This window comes from Knufia obscura, assembly GCF_036327395.1.
Source record: "Knufia obscura strain CCFEE 5817 isolate CBS 148926 chromosome Unknown scaffold_4, whole genome shotgun sequence".
NCBI lineage: Eukaryota > Fungi > Ascomycota > Eurotiomycetes > Chaetothyriales > Trichomeriaceae > Knufia > Knufia obscura.
The window spans coordinates 1578946-1605652 of record NW_027042690.1 but is presented as its reverse complement, the minus strand read 5'-3'; the positions used below and the strand labels follow the sequence as shown (position 1 = coordinate 1605652).

General features: G+C 51.1%; 10 protein-coding genes across 10 annotated transcripts; 5 read left to right on the top strand and 5 right to left on the bottom strand.

Moving 5' to 3' along the window:
• Positions 1–812: 812 nt before the first annotated feature.
• PMZ80_004551 (uncharacterized protein) lies at positions 813–1233 on the bottom strand (the record flags this gene model as incomplete). The annotated part of the gene is made up of 2 exons (XM_064872975.1): positions 813–995; positions 1084–1233. The coding sequence occupies 2 exons, from the start codon at positions 1231–1233 to the stop codon at positions 813–815; spliced, it is 333 nt and encodes a 110-aa protein (XP_064731633.1).
• A 1052-nt stretch (positions 1234–2285) lies between these two features.
• On the top strand, positions 2286–6027 carry PMZ80_004550 (uncharacterized protein; the record flags this gene model as incomplete). Its single annotated transcript, XM_064872974.1, has 5 exons — positions 2286–2365; positions 3141–3315; positions 3371–3646; positions 3706–3882; positions 3943–6027. 5 exons carry the CDS (start codon positions 2286–2288, stop codon positions 6025–6027), a joined length of 2793 nt encoding a protein of 930 aa, XP_064731632.1.
• A 159-nt stretch (positions 6028–6186) lies between these two features.
• On the bottom strand, positions 6187–6922 carry PUP3 (proteasome core particle subunit beta 3; the record flags this gene model as incomplete). Its single annotated transcript, XM_064872973.1, has 3 exons — positions 6187–6330; positions 6381–6854; positions 6920–6922. The coding sequence occupies 3 exons, from the start codon at positions 6920–6922 to the stop codon at positions 6187–6189; spliced, it is 621 nt and encodes a 206-aa protein (XP_064731631.1).
• Positions 6923–7365: 443 nt separating this feature from the next.
• On the top strand, positions 7366–8939 carry PMZ80_004548 (uncharacterized protein; the record flags this gene model as incomplete). The annotated part of the gene is made up of 2 exons (XM_064872972.1): positions 7366–7502; positions 7556–8939. The coding sequence occupies 2 exons, from the start codon at positions 7366–7368 to the stop codon at positions 8937–8939; spliced, it is 1521 nt and encodes a 506-aa protein (XP_064731630.1).
• A 445-nt stretch (positions 8940–9384) lies between these two features.
• Positions 9385–10190, bottom strand: rpl36 (ribosomal protein L36; the record flags this gene model as incomplete). Its single annotated transcript, XM_064872971.1, has 3 exons — positions 9385–9465; positions 9610–9792; positions 10122–10190. 3 exons carry the CDS (start codon positions 10188–10190, stop codon positions 9385–9387), a joined length of 333 nt encoding a protein of 110 aa, XP_064731629.1.
• Positions 10191–12556: 2366 nt separating this feature from the next.
• On the bottom strand, positions 12557–14362 carry RRP9 (pre-rRNA processing protein; the record flags this gene model as incomplete). The annotated part of the gene is made up of 1 exon (XM_064872970.1): positions 12557–14362. The coding sequence occupies one exon, from the start codon at positions 14360–14362 to the stop codon at positions 12557–12559; it is 1806 nt and encodes a 601-aa protein (XP_064731628.1).
• A 422-nt stretch (positions 14363–14784) lies between these two features.
• PRE1 (Proteasome subunit beta type-4) lies at positions 14785–15488 on the top strand (the record flags this gene model as incomplete). Its single annotated transcript, XM_064872969.1, has 2 exons — positions 14785–15194; positions 15287–15488. 2 exons carry the CDS (start codon positions 14785–14787, stop codon positions 15486–15488), a joined length of 612 nt encoding a protein of 203 aa, XP_064731627.1.
• Positions 15489–15932: 444 nt separating this feature from the next.
• On the bottom strand, positions 15933–17435 carry PSH1 (E3 ubiquitin ligase; the record flags this gene model as incomplete). Its single annotated transcript, XM_064872968.1, has 1 exon — positions 15933–17435. One exon carries the CDS (start codon positions 17433–17435, stop codon positions 15933–15935), a length of 1503 nt encoding a protein of 500 aa, XP_064731626.1.
• Positions 17436–18600: 1165 nt separating this feature from the next.
• On the top strand, positions 18601–23181 carry PMZ80_004543 (uncharacterized protein; the record flags this gene model as incomplete). The annotated part of the gene is made up of 7 exons (XM_064872967.1): positions 18601–19329; positions 19954–19975; positions 20015–20099; positions 20151–21093; positions 21154–21269; positions 22036–22897; positions 22954–23181. The coding sequence occupies 7 exons, from the start codon at positions 18601–18603 to the stop codon at positions 23179–23181; spliced, it is 2985 nt and encodes a 994-aa protein (XP_064731625.1).
• A 636-nt stretch (positions 23182–23817) lies between these two features.
• GIN1_1 (Gypsy retrotransposon integrase-like protein 1) lies at positions 23818–26373 on the top strand (the record flags this gene model as incomplete). The annotated part of the gene is made up of 3 exons (XM_064872966.1): positions 23818–23968; positions 24017–24746; positions 24795–26373. 3 exons carry the CDS (start codon positions 23818–23820, stop codon positions 26371–26373), a joined length of 2460 nt encoding a protein of 819 aa, XP_064731624.1.
• Between the last annotated feature and the right edge of the window lie 334 nt (positions 26374–26707).

Genomic DNA, 26707 nt, shown 5'->3' with positions numbered 1-26707 from the left:
TCGTGGTGTGATTGAGGTCGTACGCAGTGGTGTGGAGGGAAGAGAGTGTGCAGTACAAGTCGAATAGTATCTCGATGGAATCGAATGTGGGTGACCGCGACCATGGTGTTTTGGCTGATGCCTACCAGAAACTTGCTCATGCTGCGAGCTACTTCCTTGAACAAAAGCGCGCAGTCTGGTACAAGTCAGCGGCTTCCGCTCGCTGTGCTTATCTCAGATGCCATGGAATCGCACGGCATTCAGGAGCAGAGATGGTGTAAGATTAGCATGAGCCGAGATGAAGCTTGCCTAATTGTCTCACTCCGTACTTACTCTGCTATCTGAGCCGGTCAACGAAATCATAAATCAGCAATACAGTACCTTCTGTGAGTGCTGCCGAACGTATTGCATAAGTCACGATGACTTCCGCCACAGTGAGTTTCCCAGTGGACGGCCTTGTCGAGCTGCAAAGATCTGTTGTCTTCGATAATGTTGTTGTCACATTTCCGTATTGACTCGGGATAAAGTGTATGATTCGTCACTTGGCTGGTCGCCAGCATCAAGGTTGAGATAAAAGGAGGTCAGCTCATAAATTCTGCCCTCGTCAAGCAGATTGTGAGATGAGGCTGCGCTGAGAAATAGCTAGAATTGACAGTATATCGGGTATTAGATCTTCTTGACAACGGAGGACCTGTCATTACCTAAGCTACCTTAGACCCCACGCTCACAATCTTCCACACGGTGAACATCCAGATTCGTCCGTTCATAATCCACCGAGTTGAGTCCGCTCCATGGTGCTGAACACTCAAGTCTCGGCCATCGCACGGATTTACCTACTTGGTCGCAGCAATACATTTGTAATCGTTCCACTTATTGTCAGGCTCAAAGTTGAGGGGAGCTGAACCTGCAGGCACGGGCAACGATTTTGCTTCCAGCTGGCAGCCCCTATCCTTAACCCTATACTCCAGCAACTCATAGAGAGTGCAGGTAATGGAAGCGTCCTCCATGCCAAGCAGCTATAATCAATATCAGCAGAAGATCACGAAGCACATTTTCAAGTCGAGAAGTGAGGTTGCAGGTAGAGGAAGGAGCGGTGGAACATACAACTAAGCTGGAGCCTTGCGTGCTCCTAGCGAAGCCCGCTGAGACTTGGTGGCATTCGTCCAGTACAATCTTGTTGGTCACACATGTTCCAGCTAGGTCCTTTTGATCACAAAGCTTGATTTCGGGGTCGGCCATGACGACTGAAGTCATGATGGCAGAGACGACTAGGAAGAGGACAGTATTCGATTGCATAGCTGAAGTGGTATTGCTAGTCAAGTAGGTAGAAGTGAGAGCGCCGATATGGAACAGCACGGTGGTTGGGGCAACTTTATGCCCGTAGGTTGTCTGTGTTTCTTTGTACTTCTTCCGGCCCTGTTGCGCTGTAGTATTACGTCAGTAGCACTTGCCTTTGTCATATATCGTTCGCAGCATCAACATCTGCCTATCACTGTTCCTTAGTAACGGTCGTGACTTCCTGCATGCCGTTGTCCCCATCTGTTTCTACGTCCTGGCCTGAAATACCAAGACCATAGAGCTGCGACCCGCTGCTCAGGCTTTGAGACATTTGATACAGGACCAGATCCACGGCATCCACCAAGAGATTGCATCGTGAAAAATTCTGGAGACAACGCTTCGCTGTTGACGCTGGCGTAGATGAGCTCCAGCACTCAGTACGTATCAGGCGATGACATGATCGTCTCATAAGCACATTCATTGTTGTAGAACATGCCTCTTGTAGTGTCCACTGGTACCGGAGCTCGAGAGACGATGTGCTTGTTCGTGTTACTGATGTCTTGATCACGCTGTGAACCTGATTCGAACCATGTATGTAGCGTTCTGTAGAGCATTCTTTGGGAGAGCACGACAGGTCACGCCGTAGAACAGGCCATAATCGTGGTGACGCTGAGCGATCGGAGCCGCGTCGAGTCTGAAACTGCAGCGCATGTGGTCGCTCAGACTTTATGTTCCTGGCTACGGCTATCGTGGACGTGCTCGAGTGTTCGAGATGAAACCCCTTGCTGTAAGCACTTGCTTTACCTATCTCGGCACGGGAGTGGATGCACTAGACCACTTTCACTCTAGCTCCACTCGGAACTCTGATGTCGTGCATCATGTCGATCATCGTGGACTGCGAATTGAAGAAGTGGCAGCCAGCGATGGGTAGGAGACGGAACCTCACCATGTATTTATGACAATCGCCATTCCGCCTGACGCATTGCGCATCCGTGTTGAATTGTTGCGCATCGTAATCGGTCCCAAGAATGCCAACAACTGTCGGGGATAAAGCTGAGCAGTCCGGCAAAGAGACGATATGGGACAAGAACAAAGACGAATTCAAGAAGTACGATCCAATCACTCTTCCGCCAGCAGGAGTCTAGTGCGGGAAATATGGCATGCAAGACTAACCAGGATATTGTAATAGAAAGAGTGTGTCGAAATATTATGACCCATGTCAGGACGCCGCGAACAAAAGCATAAGGTGCATGAACAGGAACAACGGAGACCGAGAGATGTGTCAGGACTTCTTCCAGTAAGTGTGGATGGCATGACATCTACAATAGGAGCATGCGCACTGACAAGAGCGTGTTTCAGAGCATATAGAGACTGCAAGAAGGAATGGGTAAGCGCGACACAAAGGAAGAGTTCGATCATGCACTGACAACCACTACAGCAGCAGCAGATGCGAGAGGCGAGATGGAAATAATGATGTGAAGGATCCGTTGAATGTCCAAGATAAATCTCTTCTCGACGAAGTTCTGTAAGAACAAAGGCGATAGCACAGGCACGCTGCTTTCCTGCATAGCGATGGGCGTTTGCGAACTTTTGGTGGAAAGAGCCAGTGTTACAACAAGGAAGTAGCAACTGCATATGAGCAAAATGTAGAACAATGTAGACAATCCTTGTGGTAGACGATGGTCGCAACGAGAATGTCCAAACTGGCACATCTTCGCCGGCCATGCCGTGGACCAACATCCCACTTTCTGCTTGTTTCACTCGTGTGACTTGTACAACCTCTTCACCTTAATTCGTTCACTTGCAGCAAGGAACCATGTCACTATTGAATGTCGACCTCCTCATCGTGTGGTATAACTACATATATCTACCCTGAACACAAGTGTGAAAACGTTCCAATCTCTCAATGCGAAAGACCACCCTGCGATGGCAGACACATCTGTGACTGAGCGGCGCGTGCGTCCAATCCAGGACGCCATTGCGGCCGGCAATTGGAAGCAGGCACTGAAAGAATGCGAGAAGTGGCAGAAGAAGGGCGAGGCATCAGATAGGTTCCTGGTTAGTGCACCCCGGTTGTCCATCGGATTGAAAACAGGACTGATCGTCGTCACAGGCTCTCAAAGCAGCAGTACTGCTGCGTCAACCCGACGGCAAGAACCAAGAGAAGGGCACAAACGAGACGTTGCAACTATGTCGAAGGCAGACTCCGGTACTCAACATCGAAGCCATACACCAATTACAAGATTCGTTATCACTGCTACACCTTGACGCCCAAGAAGGCCCCAAGTTATGGGAACGAGCTGTAGCGGCGCAACCATCAGACAAAGACCTCGTTGAAACATGGCTGAACAACTCAATAGCAGTCAGCGACTGGCAAAGTGCTCAAAAGGTGTGAAAGTCGTGGTCAATATGTAAGAGCTGGGCTGACATGGGGTCCTTCCTCGACAGGCCACCATGGCTCTGAAGAAAGCCTTTCCAAAAGAACGGCAGTATGACTTCTGGAATATCCTCATGTGCTATTTGATACACGAGGACAAGAACGTGCCTGAGAAGGACAGGAAACTGTTTGGTACTCTTGCAAACCGGATGATATCGAAAGCAGCACAGTCTGGACCCCCAGAGAAGGTAAGCGGGGAGCACCCAACATGGCTGATCATGCATAATCACGGTGCTAACAGAATTCAGATGGTTTCAAATCCTGAAGAGTTGAGCCTACTGGCTGCTGTTCTGGTTAAGACAGGCAGTACTTCCGAACTGGTGTCACTGTTGCAAGGCACGAGCTTGAAATCTGTTACTGAGCAGGATCGTCCACATGCGGACTCACTACTCCTAATGGCCGTTGAAAGCAACCCAGAATTCCCCGAGAGCGAAAATATCCTCAGCCAGATGCTGACATCAAGTGAAGCTGAGGCTGAAGTTTTAGAGGATGATCGAGTTTGGTCATTATTTGTGAAATCTGCTATAGCATCCGAGTCCCGACGAAAGTGCATAGAGCAGCTTGATACCATTCTTACCAAACAGCCACGGCATCGGCAAGCACTCCTAGCAAAGATTGAGGTGTTAGCCCACGATGCAAAAGAAGACAGCAACTCATCGAAGAAGCTTCTCGACGCTTGTCAGCAGTACTACGAAGCATTCGGCTCGAAAGCGTTCTGCTTCGATGATCTTATTCAGCGCTTGCGCATAGCAGGAGCTGAAACGGTCAGCGGTTTTCAAGGAGGACTAAACGACGAGCCACCCTCAAGCACTCCTTCAGCACGCAGCCTATTCTTACTCAAGCTGGAATACTATCTCCTTTGCACAGCACCATCGAGTGCACGAGACTTTCCCAGCTTTGCTTCAAAGGCTCTAGATCTCTACCTTGCAGCTCAAGGCAACGAGTCCATCGCTGCCGAGGCAGTGTTCCTGGCCGCTCTTGCATTGCTTCGACTTGCTTACAAGTCTGGCGATTCAGCCGCGCTGTTACAATCGAGCATGGTCCTACATACAGCACACAAAAAGTTCAAAGACTACTACCCGCTACACGTCCTGCTGGTACAAGTACAGATGGCAAGTGGACAGATACACCTCGCAATGGACAACTTTGCGCACCTGAGTGTCAAGAACATGCAATGGGAGACAGTTGGGCACCTACTGCTCACGCGGATCTCCACTCTGCATCCACGTCAACATGGACGCGGAGACGACTCGTTGAATCCTTCGGGCGCTCTCGACACGGCCCTATACGTTTCTGGCAACTCGCAACGATCGGTTGATCGAGCTATTGCTGACGGTCTTAAGCAAGGCAGCTACTCGAATGTCATTGGAACGGCGGAGCTGAAGAACAATCTACGACGCAGCTTGAACCGACAGCTCTATATGATCGAGCAATGCAAGATCCAGAGAGCCTTGGGTCTGGCAGCTGTGCACAGTTTTGACCCATACGAAGACGCGCTCACCGATCTACGAGACATGTCATTCATGCCCACATATGGTGTAGAAGATCAGGATCTGGCGTTGCTCCTCCAATGCGGTCCCAGACCTGGACAAGGTTGGGTCAATTCAATGGCTATGCATGAATGTCTACTCACCTACCTTATGGCCGAGCTCGGTGCCGCAAATCAAGGCGCACCAGGACAAGTTGTGGAGATGGCACTGGACAACCTGGTGAAAGCAGAATCGAGATTTTCAGCCCACGCCGCAGATCTCACGGCCGACGAGCAGGAAGCGGCAGCGGTATACCACAGCCTCACTACGGTCGTACTGCAGCTTGGCAAGAAGAAGGATGGTACTTCTCAAGATCTCGACAAGGTGATTGAAGCAATGTCGAAGCCTACCAGAGAAACCAAGGCTGTCAGCGTCAATGGTGTCCAATATCCAGACGCTAAATGGCTGCACCATCGATTCGTGAAACTCGAGATGCTGCAAACAGCGGCACACTTCGCAGCTATCATGTCTAAGAAGCTGAAAACAGGCAAGGGCAAGAAGGATGTGACAGAGAAATTCATGAAGTCTTTGGAGGAGCTGCGGCCAATGATCAACAAGCAAGCTGAGGCTATCTATAGTCAAGCACGAGAGCTCAAACAGGGTCTGGGTGCCTCAGGTGTGCTCGGCAAGCTTGTCGATGTTATGCTTGGTCGTGCGGACGGCAATGAAGATCACGCAAAGCTTTCTGACAAGATCGCAACGCTTCAAGACGAGGCAGACGTGGAGGAGTATTGTGGTGGTCTGAGAGAGAGCTGGGAAGATGCTCTTGACGGTGTATTGGCTGTCAAGATCAAGACCATATAGGAGAGCTCGAGACTCTCATCTCGTGGCGCAAGAAGTATTTATGGCCACACATCTTGACCACCCTTCGGTCATAACACCATGTTCCTGCCTGTTCATTCGCTCCTGCGCCAGACGCCATACCATGCCGCGATGCAGAAAGTCATCATGACCTCCCCTCTTCTAGTCTTGTCGTCCCTTGAGCAGCCTCTTAGTCACCTTATCCTTCTCAATGATGTAGACATGAGCACCCCAACCAGACAGCGCATCTCGATCGACCGCATTCAGCAGAGCTTGTGAAATCGTCTCGAACAGTTCATCCGGTCCCTAGCAACACATTAGCTTCTCATCCACAACACATCTTCTTCGTATCTTACCAAATCAGGCTCCCACAACCCCTCACAAGTCCCAAACAACTGATCACTCGCCGTCCCCGCCACAATAAAGTCCTTCGCAAAATCAATACACCCAATACTATCAAACCCACAAATATACGGCTTCCCCGTCGTCCCATTAATCCCCGCCAACACCGGGCTCACAAACCACGGCCCAAACCGCCTCTCATACAGACTACTGCTCACCAGATTCGCGAGTGTTTGGGGGGAGATATTGCGCTCTTCGCGCAGTCTGTACATGTTTACTTTGTATCTGAAGGTTTCGCTGACGGTTTGGACGTCTGTGGCTAGACCGGTTAGGCCGAGGAACACGCTGGGTGCGTAGTTGAAGATTTTGGGGAAGTTGTTGGATACTGTTAGGGATTGGAGGCCGAGGCGGAGGTCGCAGGCTATTGCTACGCAGTCTTTGCCGACCATTGCGACGCAGGCGCCGCCGTTTATGTCGAAGGGGGAGGACTGGGTGGATGTGTTAGTTGGGTGCTTGTGGTGAGGGTATGGATGTGGGAGTGGTGGGAGCTTACCATCTTGGGCGGTGTGGCAGTGACTTCGAATGTGAGAGGGGACGACTACAGTAGTAGTTGGTAGTGGTCGATACAGAGGTGTCGAAGGAGTTGCGCTGGTCGATGGTATAGTCCAACTGCTGGGGTGTACCTTCCTCAGTTGCACATCATTCGCAGCTGGACAAGGCTGCACATGAAACGCGTTCCTTCTTCGCCGCAACTTGCGCTAATGGACCGGTGAGCTTGCCCTAATTGGTGGACATATTGCCTGATAATGACATCGAGTGTTTGCCTGTCTTGTCCGCGTTTCTGACTTTCGAGACTATTCGGTGCGTGTTTGAAGATATCTGTAAGCGAATAATATTGAGATTATCTGAAGATATTACGAATCGTGACATATACATCCTTCGTTCAATATATCGCCGTGACCGACCACCATTCTCAGCCTCCATTAGCACACCCCCAACATGGCCACCAACGTGGTGGTGATAGACTCAACGGCGAGGCGGGCAGTGGTCAAGACTACGCCAGGAACATATCTCAGTGATGTGCTGTCAGAATCATGTTCCAAGCTCGGCGCAGATGCTAGCCAATATGGCCTGAAGTGAGTGCGTTCCCACTACAGTCCTCTTCCACCACTGGTATTAATCATCCCAGACACAATAACAAGGCCGTTGACCTGTCGAGAACGATACGATTGTCAGGTCTCTCTTCTGGCGCGAAGCTCGAACTGGTACAATTGTCGAAATCCACTGGTGTTGTCAACGTAGCACTACAGTTACCGCCCTCTGAAGCCCCATCTCCAGCGCAAGCACGGTTGACAGACAAGTTTCCCAGCACAACGACGTTATGGCTGCTGCTGCGGAAGTTCGAGGCGGGCGTAGCTGGGTCTGCTAGCAAGAGAAACTTGACGGCAAGAGGTGCGCCATCGACAGATGCAGGTGCAGGCAGATTATACTACGAGCAACCGATGCTGGATATTATGGGTAGACAGCTATCGACCTTCACAGACCTGCAGAAGACATTGTCACAGCTGGGTTTCAACAGTGGCAGTGCGTTGATCAAGTTGAGTTTCAAGACGAGCGAGACACCACTCGAGGAGGCAATGAACGAGATACAGCACTACTTCAACGAGTCGGACCCACCGGCTCCAACTTCACAGCCCGAGCCTGCACCATCATCTTCTGTGGCAGCGGAGCCTGAGAAAGAGCCAGTCAAGCCGGAATGGCTCGAAGACGACCAGATGCAGGACGCACAGCCGTCAGCATCCACAGACAAGACACAAGATCAACCCACATCACAACCTCCCACAGACACAGCAGGCCCATCCTCAAGTACACAACCATCGTCAGAACCGACCACAGTCTCGTCCCGCCCCGTCTCCGTCTTCCGCCCACCTACATCCTCCGGCCCACCCGCAATAACCCACAACGAAAGCGACTACACACCCACAGTCGAACACGCCCAGATCCACCAGAGACTACTGCAACAAGAGTCGAGAAACAGGAGACTGCCTACAGATGCAGAGCTAGCAGCCAGACAGCAAGAGCAGCGAGAAGAATTATCCAAAATCCAGAGCGTAGAGATCATGATACGGTTTCCTGACCAGAGTCGGATGGTCTCCAAATTTGGACAAAACGATACGAGTACGAGTCTATACAACTTTGTTCGGGAGCGCTTAGAACCAAGTCTGAAGTCTGAGCCGTTTGTGCTGAGGAATCCGGGTGTGAGAGATAAGGGTGGGATGATCGTTGAGGGGGATAAGCGACTTATTCTTGATCTTCAGCTTAGGGGACGGGTGTTGGTTGTGTTTGGGTGGGATGAGAAGGCGGGTGTGGATGTTAGAGGAAAGAAGGAGGTGTTGAGGGCGGATTTGAGGGAGCAGGCGAGGGAGTATGTTGCGCCGCAGGTGGTGAGTGAGACGGTGGATGAAGAGGATAAGGGTGTCAAGGTTGATTTAGCGCCGAAGAAGGAGGAAGGTGGTGGGGGTGGGAAGGGGAAGGTGCCGAAATGGTTAATGAAGGGGTTGGGAAAGAAGTGAGAAGCGAACACTTGATTGTGATAAATGGTTCACTGGTCCGGAAGAGGATGGCGAGCACTATGGGGGATGTATAGCATTATGGGACAGAGAACATGTAGCACGACCAACCGAAAACGATGTCTCAGGGTTTGACCCAATCGCTGGACTTGATGATTTGAACTTGGTATCATTCCACGTGAACGTGAGCGTGAGAGCACATTTGTAATCATGCATTCGCGCTACTCCTTGACTATGCAGCAACACACCGTCGTCTCGTCTGTGCCATGTCTGCAGTCTCGTCGAACTGTGTCAAGGTGAAAACAGTATACGTCCTTGATCGCCCGACCTTGCTTGGTCATGCCTGCCTCCCATTAATAGCACATCTGCCATGTTCACTTGTTTCTTTTCATGACCTCAAATCTGTCAAGACCGGGGATATGTGGTTGGCGTGGTGGTTGACAAATACTTAGTGACCAGCAGTTCTCGACCGTGCAATGATGTTCTGCATCTCGTCGACCTTCCTCTTGGCTCGGCCGAGGGTACCCAGCTGCAGAAACATATTAGCACAGATTCAAGACACGACACATTCCATGACATTGCATTCATCTGAATTTGCACCGTCGCACTCCTCCCTTGCTCGTGCTCGCCAGTATGATAGATTGGAATGTAGAAAGGTAGTGTAATAACTTACTCTTCTCTTCGCCAGCTTTCTCGCACGCTTATCCTTGCTGTTTCTCAACAGTTCGATGACTCGTCGCTCGTAGGGTGCCATGCCGGCGACTTCCTTGACGATGTCGCGGACGAAGGCGGTTCGCTTGGAGAGGTGGCCTTTGCTTCGGGAGATTTTGGTTCGTGGGGCGAAGGGGGTTACTTTCTGGGTGGGTGTTAGTGGGCTGGTATAGATGGATGTGCGGTTATGAGATGTGGTGGGAGAGGTGTGGGTTAGAGGTGGGTGGTTGTGGGAGGGTGAAGCATGAAGACGTCGTATGGTTGAGTTGAAATGTCGTGGTAATGGTCGATTGTGATGATGCGCTTCTTCCCAGATTCTGCTTTGTGCTCGTAGTAGTCGCTTTAGATCCAGGTCCGTGGTGAGATATTGTCGAAATCATGCTTCGTCTTCATCTTCGTGCTGCCCTCCCACCAACCTCAACCTCGACTTCGAATTTGTGCTCTCGTGCTCATTCTCGAATATGTGCAACTTACATGACCAGCATTCGGCCCTCGAATGTACCCAGACTTCTGAGGCTTAGCCTCTGCCTGTTTGGGAGCCATCTCGTCGGTATTGTCGTGATACGAAATAGCGACCGACAACGAGGATCAATCGAGAATGAATGTCTGCGCTGCGTGCGAGACCCACTTGCTGCGCTTGAAAATTGCCCAGAGTTCTTCTCAGCCTTGTGCGCTGGGACTTGGCGCTGTTCAGCCTTGGACTGGTCACGCTTGCCTTTGCCTAAGATTACTTGCGGATCACACCATTCCTGAAGTGAATAGCGTGCTTGGCAGATATCTTCGACTACATAAACTCGTCCTCCCCGTCAACACTGTCTGATTTCTTTTCCTTTTCTTCATACTTACCTTGGAGGGGCTGTCGAGATCAGGAAGTCGACTGGCCGTGAAGAAGGCTCTCCATTGCACATCGGGGTAGCAGGCTTTACTCAAACTCATTCGTGGGCTTGACCGCCGCATTTTTTGGCTCTATCAATCATCTTTTCATCATTGTCGTCGCCTTGAGCGACGAGTTGAGGAAGAGGTAGGATATCAAACGTGTAAGCCTGTGGCAGTATCTCTTGCATGTGCGACACTTCGATGCGTTAGACAGGCAGGGTAGGAGATAAGATTGAGCAGGATCTCGCGACAGACAGAAGATGGTACACGTCGTGTGCGCCAGGACTGGCAGGAGCAGTTTGCGATGTACAAGATAAGTATCGATACATGCCACTTATGAAAGTCGCCTCGAAACCAGGCATGAGAACGCAAGCAAGCCATCGCCCACATCCACAACTACTACCACAACACGACCCAGGGCACCGTTTTGTAACGGCGAAGCTATTAGACCTCTCACCCGAGCTACACCTCAACATCCTCAAGCAGCTCTTCCAATCTCTCGCGATTCCCCACGGCCCTGAAGCGCTGGCCTACGACGAAATACTCTCGCCTACACAAGTTTGTCGAGCCTGGCGACTTCTGAGTCATGAGCTTCTCGAGCCCAGATACGACTACCACGGTGCCGACTGTGCAGCTTGTCATAATAGAAAAGCGCAAAACTGGTACCATACTCCAGAATACAAAAGCTGGGCCGAAAGTGGGAGGAAGCGCTATACAGAGCTACACACGGAGCCTCCGCATACCTACATCGCCTTCTTCTTCTACAAGGTGCAGCTCGCCCATGAGTTGGAAGGGTCCATTCCCGACTGCCCAGAGGTTCCAGCTCAGGTGCGTAGGTAGGACAGTAAGGTGAGCTCGATTTACAAGAACCTACAAGGGGAAACCGACTCACTCGAGGACGGCCAAAACACAGTTGAGCAAATTTCTGGTACTCGACGAACTTCGGCGCCCGTGGTATCGATCATGGTGCCCAAACCACATCTATACGCATAACTGCAACACACCATCACTTCTGCTCACACAACACAGCACCCCCTCAAATTGCAAACATATCATCCCTCCCACCAGAAATTCTCACACAAATCCTCGAGCATTACTATTACTCTCTCGTCACGTCTCGTACCTCACCTCCCTTCGACCATAACCCCACTGTACGCCCCACGGAAGTCTGCCACGAATGGCGCAGCACAGCGCTTCGCATCCTCCACGCTCAGTGTGACGAGCATGCGAAGGCTGAGGCTGAAACAAAGTTACGGCTGTGGATGAGAGGTTACTTGCGGATATCTATTGCAGGGCCTGTGATGGAGTGCGATGAGCCATCCACTAGTTTGGGACGAATTCGAAAGGTCTTGACTGGTAGGCGTCCACACGAGTACTACGACAGGAAGGATCTGCACTGCGTGATAATGAATGCACTGTATGGGGGGAAGAGAGCTCCCAAGGTATACATTGTGTTCCTTGCGTGGAGAATGAAGGTCACGGGTGCGATAGCAGGTTTTTCATCTGGTGAAGATGGAGATTATTGGACACAGGTACGTCTTGTAGTTTGTGCGATGTGTTATGTTAGAAGTCAACTCCAGAAATAGTTGAGCGAAGACCGACGGGGACTTGCCGTTGTAGAGGGAACGAGCGCGGCGCTTGACGTGGCATGATTTCGAGCCGCTTGTGATGACTCTCATCCTTGTGGTTCTTGCGCTGATGAGAGCGGTAATGGAAGTGGTATCTGAGCAGTGGACCCGGACAGGGCGCTGATGCGTGGGAGCTGGGGGTACAGGGCTCATTGGGCTAGGGGATGATCATATCGGTATGAGGACAGGGTGCTATGTCGAAGAACACGTATATGCACTATTCTTTTGGTATTACCTTCATTCGCCATTGTTGCGTTTGGATGTCTCTTGCCAATGGGAGTGAGGATGACCCAATGCCACATATTACAGCTGGTGAGGTTGACTTTCGATATTGTAAACCATGCAGACAAGACCTCAATTCTGTACATTGCTCGACATGCTATGTAGGGTATCACGGGGATCAATTCATGCTGCGTCCTTGAGAGGTATCTCGAACACAATCGCACCATTCCGACCATTCTTCGCTTTCAACCAGCTTCCCAGGCGCATCTCTTTTCCGGTCCCGGCCACGACACACAGTCCTTCTGTTTCTCCTTCTTTCTTGCCGCCGAATTCGTTTGTCGTTTCTTTCCGCCGCTCGACGACAGCAAGGGAGTTAATTACACCTCGGATTGGTCCCGCGCTGAGCTTGGCTTCAGCAGTAGTGGGATGGTCACCGTTTGTTAGGCCGTTCGTCATGCCGTTGGGCAACCCATCTACATGAATAGATTGTTCTGACTTGCCCAGCACACCGTGGTACACGATGCTTCTTTTATCATCGCTGACTTTCCAGATCCGGATCCAGCCATCCCAACTTCCACTTAGCACGATATCTGTGCCTGGTAATGCAATGAGAGCTGTGATACCCCTTGGCGTCGGCCGTCTGTTGTCGCTCTTCTTCAGTTCCTCGATCACTTTCGGATCCGACTCACTAGTTACCTCCTTCAACGGCGGTAGCTCGTCCACGCCATGCGCCGTCTGAATCGTAAACAGCGACTTCTTCTTGTGCATACTCCATAGCTGGAGTGCACCACTGTCAGACCCAGTCACGAAGTTCTGAGGCGATATCGCAGCCACACAGTCAAGACTTCCAGTCTGATACTCGTCGTTCCGCGAGGAGTCACCCAGGAACTTGAGTTGTGTTTCGTCGACTACCTTCCATAGCCTCGCGGAACGGTCTCTGGCGCCGATACTGACGCATTGATCTTGGGCCATTGCGCTGACAGCTAGGACGTGGTCTTGGTGGCCGAAGAGGGTCTCGACGTAGGCTAGGCTGTCGTCGCCGGCTAGACTGTATGTTTTTATGCTTCGATCCATGCTCGCAGAGAATAATTGTGCTCCGAAGCCCGACTGATTCGAGGACATGGGTGCGAAGTCTAGGCCTGTGACACCATCACGATGTGTATAGAATGTTTTCAGCGGTGTCAGATCGCTGGCCCGCCATATGATCAACTTCTTGTCTGCGCCGCCCGTTGCCACGTAGCTGCCGTCTGGACTAGCCGCCAGACTCAGTATTGCGCCTGTATGTCCATGCTGCTGTGATGAGCTCGCCTTGATCTTGATCCCCTTCACGAATGCCATCTGCTTCGGTTTCCGTTTCACACCACCCTTCCTCTGTCGTCCCTCTTCACTCGGCGGTTGCAGTTGCCATTTTATTAACGTCTTGTCCTTGCTTGTGGTGTACACATATGGCTTGCACACCGCCACCGCAGTCGTAGACAGTGTATCCGCCCGAAAGTTGACGTGATCTGCGTTCTCGAAGTCAAGTGTATTCGCAATGAGCCGGAACTGTCGCCCTTTCGCTTCATCGACGTCTTCTTTCAGCCGACGGGCGATGTGGTCTTTGTCTAGGTCCTCGGCGTCGAACCCTGCTTCGTCGACTTCACCTTTGAGTTTGTCTAGGTAGCGTTGGGCAAGTCGAACCCTGCGCTCGGCGGCTGTCTCGTCTTCTTCTGAGGATGCTTCAGACTCTTCTATAGAACCTGCTGACACTGAGCCTTCGTCGGTGTCTGCGTCGCTGCCGGATATTGATTCGTCTCGTTCATCTTGTTGTTCTCGTTCTCGTGCCTGCCGTTGCGGTTGCCGTGTCCGGTCTGAGGTTTTCATTCGTCTGTCCGTGCTTCTACCTGTGCCACCATCCACATCTTGCCGCTTCCTGGGCTTGCCTGGTCGATCGTTTTCTGGACGTTTTCGCTTCCTTTGCGATGCTGGCGCCGTGAAGAAGGAGGACATGCTGGGTGGCCACTATAGCATGTCGAGTCTGCCAGATGTAAAGCTCACGACTTCGAGACGAGTTGGAGAATAATTTCCATCAAAAAGTTCATGGTCTGCCGATCTCAGGCTATCAGGCAGGAAATATGCCGTAGATAACCCGAGCATACTCGCCGCAACTTCCCTTCTGGGCGAAGGCACCTCTGCTACGCGTTTGCTACTGGAGGCAGGAACGAGCATCATCCACTACACTTGCACCTGTCTGCTAAACCTCAATTCAACCAGCATAAGAACCTATTCAAGCCACCTCTCAACCACAAGGCCCCAAATAAATTCCTACCGTTGCAAGTCAAGGTTCTTAAGGACAACTTACAACGAACTACAACCTCACCCGCAGGCCTTCACGCATCCACCACCCACCACAACCCCAACCCACCCCCAAAATGGAAGTCCTCCTCGGCATAACAGGCAAAGACTACGTCCTCATCTGCGCCTCCAAAGCCGCCATGCGCGGCGCCACAATCCTCAAATCGTCCGACGACAAAACCCGCGCCCTAAACAAACACAACCTCCTCGCATTCAGCGGCGAAGCAGGCGACACAACCCAGTTCGCGGAGTACATCCAGGCCAACATCGCGCTGTATTCCATGCGGAACGAGACGGATCTGGGACCGAGTGCGGTGGCGAGTTTCATTCGGGGTGAATTAGCGAAGAGTTTGAGGAGCAGGAAGCCGTATAATGTGAATTTGTTGCTGGGGGGTGTTGATCCGGTGTCTAAGGAGCCGAGTTTGTATTGGTTGGATTATCTGGCTAGTAGTGCGAGATTGCCGTATGCGGCTCATGGGTATGCGCAGTAAGTACGCCCGAGCGAAGCGAGTGGAGGATCTACTCGATTCGTGATCAGCTGCATGGCCAGCGTGTGGGAATAAGTACTAACGTGGATAGATACTACTGCCTTTCTATCCTCGACAAACATCACCACCCGGACATCAACTTCGAGCAAGGAATGAAGATTCTACGGATGTGTACCGATGAGCTGCAGAGACGGTTGCCGATCGATTTCAAGGGCATGACGGTCAAGGTGATTAAGAAGGATGGTATTCAGGATCTGGAGTATGATACGAGCAAGCAGGTGTTGAGTGCTTAGAAGGAGACACCCCGGTTTTGAGGGAGTGAAATGGTCTCGAGTCAGAATACTGGTGGCAATCCAGCCGTTACGGCATCGGCAGAGTGCCTGCAATGCAGCCAGATATGAGCAGAACGTCATGATATAACCTGCTGGTCGATGGTGAGGCTAACTCGAAAATGAGTCTTGAGAAGGGTGATAGCAGACAAGCACCTGAAAGCATAGCGATGGCGCATTCACGAATTATGATATATTCAAGGCCACAAGAAGCAGGACCCGAAGTCTGTGCTCCGTCTGCTTTTCTTGAACATTGCGAAACATGCTCCTCTATAGCTCATGTGCCTCTGGGTATCTCAAATACATACATGGTCGCCGCCATGTCCCCTCCATTCGTTTGCCATTATCGTTCGTCGTTATTCAAGGTATCATTGTTTCTATCCTGAGACACACTTCTTGCATCGCTACTTAGTGTACAGATACTCTGTTCCTCCTTGCATTTCTCACCACATCGACAGCAGCCGGCCTTGAGCGACTGTGCTGCTGTTGACGCTGAGGCTGCTGTTGGCGCCGAGGAATAGGTGACGTAACCAGGTCTATCACAGGTCGATTGTTTGGTGCAGGTCTTCTAGCTCTGTGTACTTCTAGTCTCTGTCTGCGAAGCCGATTTGATTGTGGAGGTATGACGGTGTCAGTCGATGCATCGCTATCGTTGTCTGAACTCGAGCCTGATGATTCTGCTTCTGAGTCATCGGCCTCTTCCTCGCTTTCATCACTGGAATCCTCGTGTTCACTGATGGGTAATGGCGCTGCAACTGTCGCGGAAGGGTAAAATGTTTGGCCTTCTTCTGCGTCTTCTTCGTCGTCGCTGATTACTACGGGTCTTCTTCGATATGTTGGAACTGGACCTGTGGGTGGCGCTGGCCGTCTAGATCTGGAAGCTGGCCGAATGATCTCGTCGTCGTCATCCTCTTCCTCCTCTTCCGCTGGCTCGTCTCCCTCCTCCTGCTGTTCGTCCACATCGGAACCAAATTCGACACCTGGTGCCTGGTCAAACATGTCGTTGAACTGTTGTTGTACCCAAGCTTCATGTTCGTCGTCGTTTTGTACTGTGTAGGATGTGCCATCTGAATGTGGAGTGCCTGGTTCACTAGGATATTCGGCGTACCCAACGATGCCATCAATCGCATCCATGTCATCAGCATCGATCTCGTTCTCGTCATCAACAAAATCATCGTGGACATCGTAATTGTCCAGATCCTGTGATCCGTCATAGTGCGTATCTTCCTCGTCGTCTTCGCTGTCAGAGGCAACGCCGTAGAACTGTTGCATCGGCTGAGGCACTGGCAGATCTTCGACAGCTGACTCGTCCTCACTGCTATCGCTGTCGTCTGAGATTGAGATCTCGTCGCCGATGCTGTCAGACAAGCTGATATCACTGTCAGCGTTTAGACCCAAACCACAGCCCATGCAGATTCCATCCTCGATCTCCCAATGACACTCTGGACATCTCATGACGCCATCTTCATGGTCTCGTATAGGTCCGTAGGGCATGAGAGATCTGTGCGCACCATTCTTGAAAATCCCTCTAAACAAGCCTGGTCCCATTCGATCTTTAATCAGGACCGAGGCTTCCTCGTCCTTGTCTCGATTGTGTTCCTCCACAGATTCGTCCTCAGGCAATAACTCGATCCGGCCGATGAACATATGCGTCATGTCTCTGAGCAGGTAATTCGGCGCAGGCTGCACCTTAACCACCGTTCTGCAATCTGGGCAGTTCTTGTTATTCCTTCGCCTCTCTGCGCTGCCATTGAACCAGTTGTTGAGACAGCCATAGCAGTATGTGTGGCCGCAGCTGAGGATGTATGGCTCGTAGAATGGTTTCAGACATATTTTGCACATTACCAGGCTGCGCATGTCTTCGATATGTTTTTGCAGGGTTTGGACTGACCCGCCATTGGCCGTGGCCATCTTGCCGGCTTCTATTCTGCAGAACGTATGTGACTCTTCTTGCACGCGTAATCTGAAGTTTACTGTCGAGTTTGCGTTGACCGAATCTTCACTGTCCTTCCACCTTGCACCAGCCGCTGACCGCGGGGGAATTTCGTTTGGTCGTTGGGAGTGAAATGGACAGCAAGTAGAAATTACTGCCTGTAAATGCAGGATCGATTCTATTCCTTTGAAGTTGAGTGACCACCGGCTTCGAGCGAGTGGCGATCTTTGAGTATAGAGAGTCTGACTCTCAAGGCGGTTGGTTCAAGTGTGAAAGTGGCAGGCGCGTGAGGCTGCAAGACAAGATGGACCAGTTTGGCACGCTTCAACCGAATATTTGCCGGCGAACGTTGTCACGTGATTGAATCATTTGAACTTCAGGTTGACCAACCCCTTCCACTCATCGTTTGCGAACAATACCACTTGCACATTTTTTGCGGTGACTATCCGCCTCATTGTTATCAACGTGCTCACAAGAAGCGCTGTACGCTTCCATCATCCCTGGAACCACGATGGCGCCTCATCGAGCACGGACATCTTCTCGTTGTCGTTCGATGCGTTCAATGTCATCGCAATATACTGCTCTCAGCTGAGCTTCACGGGAACAGGCCATGCTTCGAGCCTCATCGTAGCACCTTGAAGGTCCTGCATCGGCAGTGATGATTCTAATTCTCTGCGTGCGAGACCACTACTGTTCACTGACGAGAGTCAAGAATATAACATATTGGCGGCATCGTGTGAGGAATACCCTGTCCGCGGACCATCAGACATTTCCGCCAAATTGACCCTTCGTCGCAAAGTTATGCACAACGAATATGGCGTCGCGGGCGTACCTCTAGATATTAAAGTGTCACTCCTTGACTCAGCTAATTTTGGACTACGGCATCGGGCACTGATGTTTACTGCTTCGCTCTATGCCGGAATGTATCCAGACCAACACAGCACTGGCCGCTGCTAAGCAGAGTGAAAGCGAAGTGTTTCTTGCACGCCATCGTTTACTGTCACTGATAGGAATCCTTTACTTTATGGGGACTCAACCTGTCCGTCATGTATTCCAACACTAACTATCCAGCTGGCAAAGCTTTGGCGCTTGCTGACAACTTACCAGTACACAGTGCCAAGTGGCTTGAGCATTTCCGCGAAGATGCTTCTCAAAGTGATTAAATATCTTGGTATAGCGCTGCCGTTGTTGCCGAACCTCAGTCAAGCAGCTCCATGGCACGCTACCAGCGAGGACTACCGCAATGTACTGACTCCTAGAGGACCGTCAGCGTCTTCTCTGTTTCTGGAAAGCAGTGTATCTACCGAACACAACTCGAACTTCACGGCACGCTCTTCTGCATTAATGGGCCCTTCACATCCACTGTCGCATATCTTCAACTTCAATGGCTTTGACGATGACAATCATGGACGATTCGTTGTCAGCCAATTTATCGAAGCGCTGAATTTGCTCTCTGCAGGTTACCGAGCAATCAAATCTATGAGCTCGACTTCGCTCAGCCCATCATTCCGGAGATATTTTGCAGATGGCGATTACGAAAAGGTCACGAACGTGCTTCTCGCACTCAACAGACAGCTAGGGACGGCCGTGAAGGGGTGGAGCTCCGACTGTGCGCCGTTTCCAGGATGGCTGCCTCTCCAGATATATCGCAATTCCTTTGGTCCTGATGACCACAGCTGCGACAACAATCCGAACCTTGCCGCGTTTCTGTACAAACAGGAAGCGGATCCGGCAGCTACACCATACGGTAATCAGTTCATTGTTGTCTGCGACCGATTCTCGACCTACAAAGTCCGCACCAGAGACCAGATCGACTGTTCAGCCGTAGGTCAATGGGCCACGACTGGGGAGACATGTCAAACCCGCGAGCTGGTATGTTCTTCACCGCCATCATATTGGCGCACGAATTGCTGCACTGGGGCAAAATCACATTGCCGCTGGTCGGTATCCACGTTGCCGATATTGCCTTTACTCCGCCTGGCTTTCCCTACGCTGTGGGTGCTGCCACACCTTGGCTCTGCCATCAATTGAGGCTGAACGAGGCTGGCCAAGCTGTGAGTATGTCCGTTCCTACCTTTATCCGTTACTGACACATGCTCGGCAGGCGTTGAACGACCAGAACTACATTTATTTCATACTCGAACATTACTGGAAAGACAGATGCCGGTCGCCAGAAGATTTTGTGGATCCGCAGCAAGATTACTTTCCTGCCGTTTAGCTTGTATGTTTACTGTGCTGGTGTCGACTAATCGACACGCTCAGAGGCGTGAAGCAGGTGACTCAGACATCAGTATACTATAGCGATGAGGTTAGATGAGGATATCATAATCAATGCTGTCTCAGGCTTCATGGGATATGCCATGTGCCAAGCATCTCGTTTGCTCCCACAGGGCCAGCAGTGTCTATGACTTTGATCAGATGGTACACAGAGGTAATGCAAATATCATTGCGACCAACATTGATATCGTTCCCACAGGTCTACTAACGCCATACCAGCACTGTGACGAAGAAGAGGCTGGTAAGATTTAAGAAGCCGCCCAGATATCTAACACAGAAGTGCGGGACACGATAAGCATGAAATTCCAGAGCATTCTGAACTTCGCGGGGTGTCTCGCACTTGCCGTGATCCTTTCTTGGTTCAGGTCAGTGATCCCATTCATATGTTGGCCCGCTCTGCTGATGTCCGCATCTAGCAATTTCTTCCCATGGCGCTTGCACGCTGTCAGTCCGCTCACAGACGAGCCCAGAAACGTATCATTGACGTCGCTATACCGCTTATCAGATATAGAGCAACATGACTGGCGACACGAGGCTCGTCGGTCGTACTTCAAGCGAGCTCTCCGGTGCCGTGACATTCCAGGTCACCCTTTCTCTGGGATTTTCGAACTCTGCAATTTTCCAGGCTCAAACGACCAGTCACTTACCAATGATGAACAGTTTGCAGGCGTTATCATGCTGGAAGCATTCAGACTCTTGTGGCTTGCCCACTTGATGATGCAAAACATGCAGGCACATGAGCTGAGTGTTTCCTTCAGGAGGTATTTCCGAGATGAGGACTACGACACCGTCAAGCAACTTTTCTCCGACATCACCTCTCAGCTTGGTCTCAATACAGGTATGGTGCTGGATCCGAACTGGAGTCCGCAATGCGTCCCGCAACCTCAACTACTACCACTGAAGATCTTCTACAAATACGCCAGAAAAGACCAGGAGACTTATTGCGAACAGCACCCTGGAACCAGCGCTTTCATTCAGACCCTGCCATACAACGGTGCCCCAGCAAATAGCCAGTCTGTGCCGCAGTACATTGTGCTCTGTGCCGCAATGTTGACTTCGAGTTCGTATGATCCAGTCATGAGAGCGCCACCACGTGATCTTGATCAGGTCGATATTCCTCAACTAGTGGTAGATTCCTTCGCTAGCGCTCGCGGGTATGGACAAAGTTTCCCAAGAGGTGGCATGATGACCTCGTCCACTCACATCGCCCACGAGCTTATACACTGGTGGAACGTCTACTGGCCTGGCATCGACCCTATCTTTGATCAGCCGTTCACGCCAGCTGGGTGGTCCAAAGAGATCAAAGCATATACGGCATGGCAATGTCAAGAACTTCGGCGCGTCAAGCCAGAGCTATGCGTACGTATATTTGTCCATGAGCATTCGTTGTGTTGTTGATGTCAACTAACCATGTGACAGAAGGTCAACGATAGCAACTACCAGTGGTTCATGCTCGAGATCTACTGGACTGCCGACGTCTCCAGCAAACTTGGCTATACACCAGAGTGGCAAGATACGCCGCAGGATTTCACCGAGTCCGATTTTTAGCCCGTTTCAGCTGATATGCTGAGCTCGCCTGCTGAACCACACGCCAATCAACCTCTTATCCGAGCATAGTGGTCCACGCTTGTACGAGTCGGATGGTCTCGGATGGTGATCTGATTTACAGCAGCTACAGAAGGCACGCACAGGCGGTGGTGGCTGAGCGTATAGGGAGATAGAACTGTGCTAAGGCTTATGGACGGCAACCTCGATATTACGCGCAGAGAAGGGAGCGCAGCAGCGTCACCAGCGCCGTCAGCCTTTGTCGCAGAACTTCAAGCACTTGTTTGGAATGAGAACCTCAAGTATACGCAGCTTGAGAACGTTGCGCTGATCTCTCATGTCTGCAACCCTTTTTGGCATGCTTCGCGTAAATCAGTGTGCTCCCAGCATCTCTATGCCAAGTATTACTTATCTACGAGTGCATGGCTCGCAACTGCGATCGCAAGCTCTTCTACTACTGTGCCTGAAAGTGTTGGTTGGCAGGTGCGATGATGTCTCGCGACTTACGCGACGGCACCTGCCTGCTCGTTAGAAGAGACAGTCTGACAATTTAGTTCTCGCAGTGCTCTCTACCTCCACCAACCTACAGTCGTGTTGTCCTGCTAACTTCGACAACGTGAATTCAGAGCGATAGAGATGAAGCCCTGGAAAGTAGTCTTCCTCCTGGTTTGGTTGGTTGGTACCGCAGCTCCCATTGAATCTGGGTACGTAAGGATTAATGCATCTGTTGCACTGTACTGACGCATTCTGCTGAAGAATCAATTCTACCAAAGCCATCAAGGCAGCAAAACAAGTTCGGGAAGACGACAATGTTGCGTGCTCGGACCAAAACCTTACAGCTCTCTACCATGCCGACACTATATTGTCTGAGCGATCGAGCTTAGTCGATCCTCCACCGCCAAACCATCCCGTCTTTCAGACTTTCGTCTTTCGAAACTTCCCAGACGTGAACACTCGGAACGCTATCGCATCATTGTTGATAGAAGCCATCGACATGCTGCTTGCTGGCTATGGTGCCATGAACAATATGAACAACGACAAGACACTCAGCTCATTCCAGAGATATTTTCGTGATGATCAAGAAGACCGCGTCAGGAGAGTGCTCGAAGGTCTCGTGCGACAGATCGGAGCTCCACTGTATGCCGGAGGCCCTCCTTGCGTCCCTTATCCAAATCTGCGGCCTTTGACAGTATGGTGGAATTCGCCTCCTGTCTGGCCGAACCTCTGCGCCTGGTCGAGGGCTGCTGTGATCGAAGACAGGGACCCTTCAGGACAACAGTTGAGCCAGAACGTCGAATATATGGTCGTGTGTCCAAGTTTACTCGCCGAACCGCAATTTCGCCGCATCGCAGATGTCAATCCTCAGCTCATCGGAGGTTGGGCAAGCTATTATGGAGCGGCTGCTCTTTACAATACACCAGGAGCTGGGATGTGGACCTCGAGTGCATACCTTTTGCACGAACTTATCCATTGGTTTGGCGTGACAAGGCCGTACGCTGGAGTTGAGGTGGTTGATGAGATTTTTCCGCAAGGACAGCTAGCTGGCTTCAACCAGCCAACGGAAGCGCGAACGCCGTGGCTCAGTCTGAGGCTCAAGCAGATATCAGCCAACCAATGTGTAGGAAGAAACTTACTACCACCGTGAGTACGGATAGCTGACGTGTACTTCTGCAGATAACCAATGTTCAGAGCTATGTCTGGTTCATCTTCGAGGTCTTCTGGACAGGCAAATACCAGCTGAGAGACCGCTTTTTTGACCCGCTTCAAGATGTGACTCCGGGCGATCCAGGCGTGACTCCTGCGAACAGAGCACCCCCGGGACCTGTACCAGTACATTTCAATCCGACTGATTCCAGTCTGGAACCTCAAGTTGAGGCTCCGGAGCCACCTTCTGGAGCATAAGACGTGCTTGTAATCGTAAGGAGGGCTAGTCCTACGACTCGATTACAATGGCACATTGCAAGAATGAGTCCGTGCGGCACGTCCAAGAGAACATGCTCGAATGTTGGTGAAGCAGTTGGCAAGAACTGCTATCCTATCGCATTTGGATGTAGTAGGAGGTCGTAGGGCTGACTGCTATCAAGAATAGGAGAACTGATGCGGGGAGAAGTGATCAAGCTAGTCAGTTCAAGGATACTAGTTCCGGCGGGATATATCCGGACGCGAATGCCAAGCAAAATTCGAAAGGTCTAGACCCAGCAAAGTGAAGAAATCTGCTTCAAACCATCGAATCAGAGATTTCTGTTGAACTCATCATGCTGTCCAGTAGAGACGTCCCTGCACACCAACTATGCATCAAGCATTTACAACTCTGTGCTTTAGCGACAGACGACTGGGTTCCTGGACGCGTCTCATCACAACAGCGGTCTTGTCGCATCCGTAGAACCCGACTACGTCACCAAGGTCTTTGCACACTTGTGAAGGCGAATCCCAAGGTCTAGTGGCCTAACACAAATTCATAGGCGCTTGTCCGCGAAGTGCGTGTTGCTGAAGACCAGTTTGACGAGCAAAATCAATGTATCCGAACCTTGGGACGAAATGGCGGAGTCAAGGCATGCGACGCCAATCGAGGCGACACAAAAGAAAAGGAGTGGCAAGCGGACCGCGCGGGCCTGTGACGAATGTCGTATGAGGAAATCCAAATGCGACGGTCTGCAACCGTGCGAGGCTTGTCAATCAACGGACAGATGTATGCAAGCAGGTATGATGCTAGTCGAATCGGACTGACCATTCACAGATTGCACTTACAACCTTTCTGCTGGCCGAAGCACTGGTTCTGGAACAAGGATACGTATCCTTGAAGATAGGTTAAGGCGTGCACGAGCGTATCTCAATGAAGCGCAAAAACGTACGCCATCGCTGGCGCATGTCGACTTCGATGCCTTGCTTGGGCCGACTGATGAATCTGCCCGATCCGAGAGACAGCCCGTCGCTGGCTCGGAAGACGACGACCAAGATCATCATGAGAAGCTCGAAAGTATGATGGACTCATATGGTCAGATGAGTACTGACACGAATGGGATCATGGAGCGCGACTTCTATGGCGCTGCATCGGGTCTCGCATGGATTCAGAGAGCCAGGAACTATTTCGGGGACTCAGATTCTGGTGGCAGTACAGAGATCGAAGACGACAATACCAATAAGTCGGCTGCTGTACAGCTATTCGATGCACCTCTTCCGACTAAACAAACTCTGCAGCTCGACACAGCCGATGTTCGACTACCACCGCGGGAAACAGCCACGAAGCTGCTTCGCGTTGTTTTCACACAGGTATATCCAATGTTCCATTTCATGTGTGAGCAAGAGTTCCATGAGTCAACTGATAGGATATATCAAATAGACCCACATCAGTACAAGGAACGCGATCACCTATTTCTGCCACTATTACATCTCGTCATGGCACTTGGACACCTATTCTCGAAGGAAGAACACGACAGGCAGGGATGCTGGTCATCCGTCTCTCAGGGGTATGTTGTTGTCCACCACACGGTTAACCAGTGAGCTAACCCGAACAGCATGCGCCATTTCGTTGCAGCGCGACTTATGCTGGATATCGCACATCTCAGAACACTCGTGTCACTGCAGACCGTCATAGCACTTATCCTCTTCCTAATATCTACAGCACGCATGGCTTCCGGGCATGCATTCCTTGGTGTTGCCTGCGCAGCCGCGATGAGGCAAGGGCTACATTTCCGATCCGCACATGAGGCCTCCCTTACTGCCAGCGAAAGAAGAGTGCGTCGCAAAGTCTTCTGGGCTGTCATGAACCTTGACATGTATGTCAGTGGCATACTTGGTTTGCCCCACTTCATGGACCTCACAGCAGTCGATCCTGCCATCGATTTAACAATAGATGCAGCGCTCAAAGAAGCCAACACCGATAACCATTTGTCCTCGGCTAATGGACTAGCTACGGCCGCTTCAGCTAAACACATCGAACTGATGAGGATAGTCTGCAAAGGACAGCAAGCACTATACCCGAAGCCTCACGATCCTCCAGATTCGACGAAGCGCAATGGTACAATTTCTGTCAGCGTCACCAAACTCCAAGGAATTGAGACTCAATTCCGCGATTGGGCTCAGTCCCTCGATGATATCATTTCTTATCCAGGTGATTCAACTGAGATACAGAGCATCAAATACGAGATGTATGTGTGCTATTACTTTACGCAGATAGTTCTGTATCGCGCCTTCCTCCACTATCTCGCTAAACAACATGAAGACAAATCAGTCGGCCAACGCCAACTTTCCTACGCACGGACATGTGTACGTATGGCGGCAAAGGTTGTTGAAGTCAGCATTGAGCACCAACAGAAAGGTTTGCTGTGCCCAGCTTCCTGGCCAAGTATTTATACTGTTTTCATCAGTGTTGTGTGCTTGATATTCTCGTACGCTACGAGAGAGGAAGGCACCGCAGCACCAGAAGCCAAGGAGAATATCGAGAATGGGGTTCGACTGCTTGCATGCACGGCATGTACAACTGATACTGGCTCAGTCAGATGCCTGGAGGTCCTGCGGCGGCTGATCAAACGAGTGTCTTACGCGGTTGACGTAGATCTCGATCAAATTTGTGCCGAAACGAAACCATGCTGCACCATGGACTTTACTCCAACAAAACCAAAAGCCAGAGCTCTGAATGTGGAAGAGTTGTATAATCCAGCAATCGGTGCAGGTTCGCAAGACAGTGGTGCACCATCGAGTGCGTCACAAGTATCTTCTACAAGCGTATTCGCAGGGGGTGGACAGGGCTGGTCCTTGAGCCCTGATGTGACTATGGCACGGCCGTTCTTCAAAAACGTAGATGGTGGCACGCAAGGCGTGAACATGCCGTCGTATCTTCAGGGAGATGAGGAGATGATGGAGGTTCCGTATGGTGGTGTGTTCAGTTTCCCGAACCATGAGTTTCACGCTGCGGCAATGGACCTTGGTCATCCTGGGAGCTCGAGGATCGGCCTGCAGCAACCAAGTGCCGGCGACAGCAGCGGCCAACCAAGCATGCCACCGAGGTTGTCAGCTCATGATATAGCGGCTTTCATGCACATCAACCCAGTGGACGAGCCTTTCTACAAACCGAGTAGGGGAGATCATGTGTGATTACTGCTTATTGTTCAGATTCTTGCCCGGTATCGGTACGCAGTGAAATCAAAGTCAGCTACATCTGAGTTAACGGCAAGAAGTAAGCAGCGATGACCAAGCCTTCACGTTTCAATCATTTGAGGCAGGTTGCGGATCGCTGCTTCCCAACATTAAGGCCATGCGATCGCAATTGTGCAGCTACTACTGCCGTACTTGGCTCATTCGTGGAAGTCGCAATTTGCAGGCTGGCACCTTCCCGAGATCACAGTACGAAACCTTCGGCCGCTGCACCCGCCCCGACAAATCCATCTCTTTCACCATATTCAAATCACCAGTACCTTTGATCTTCACT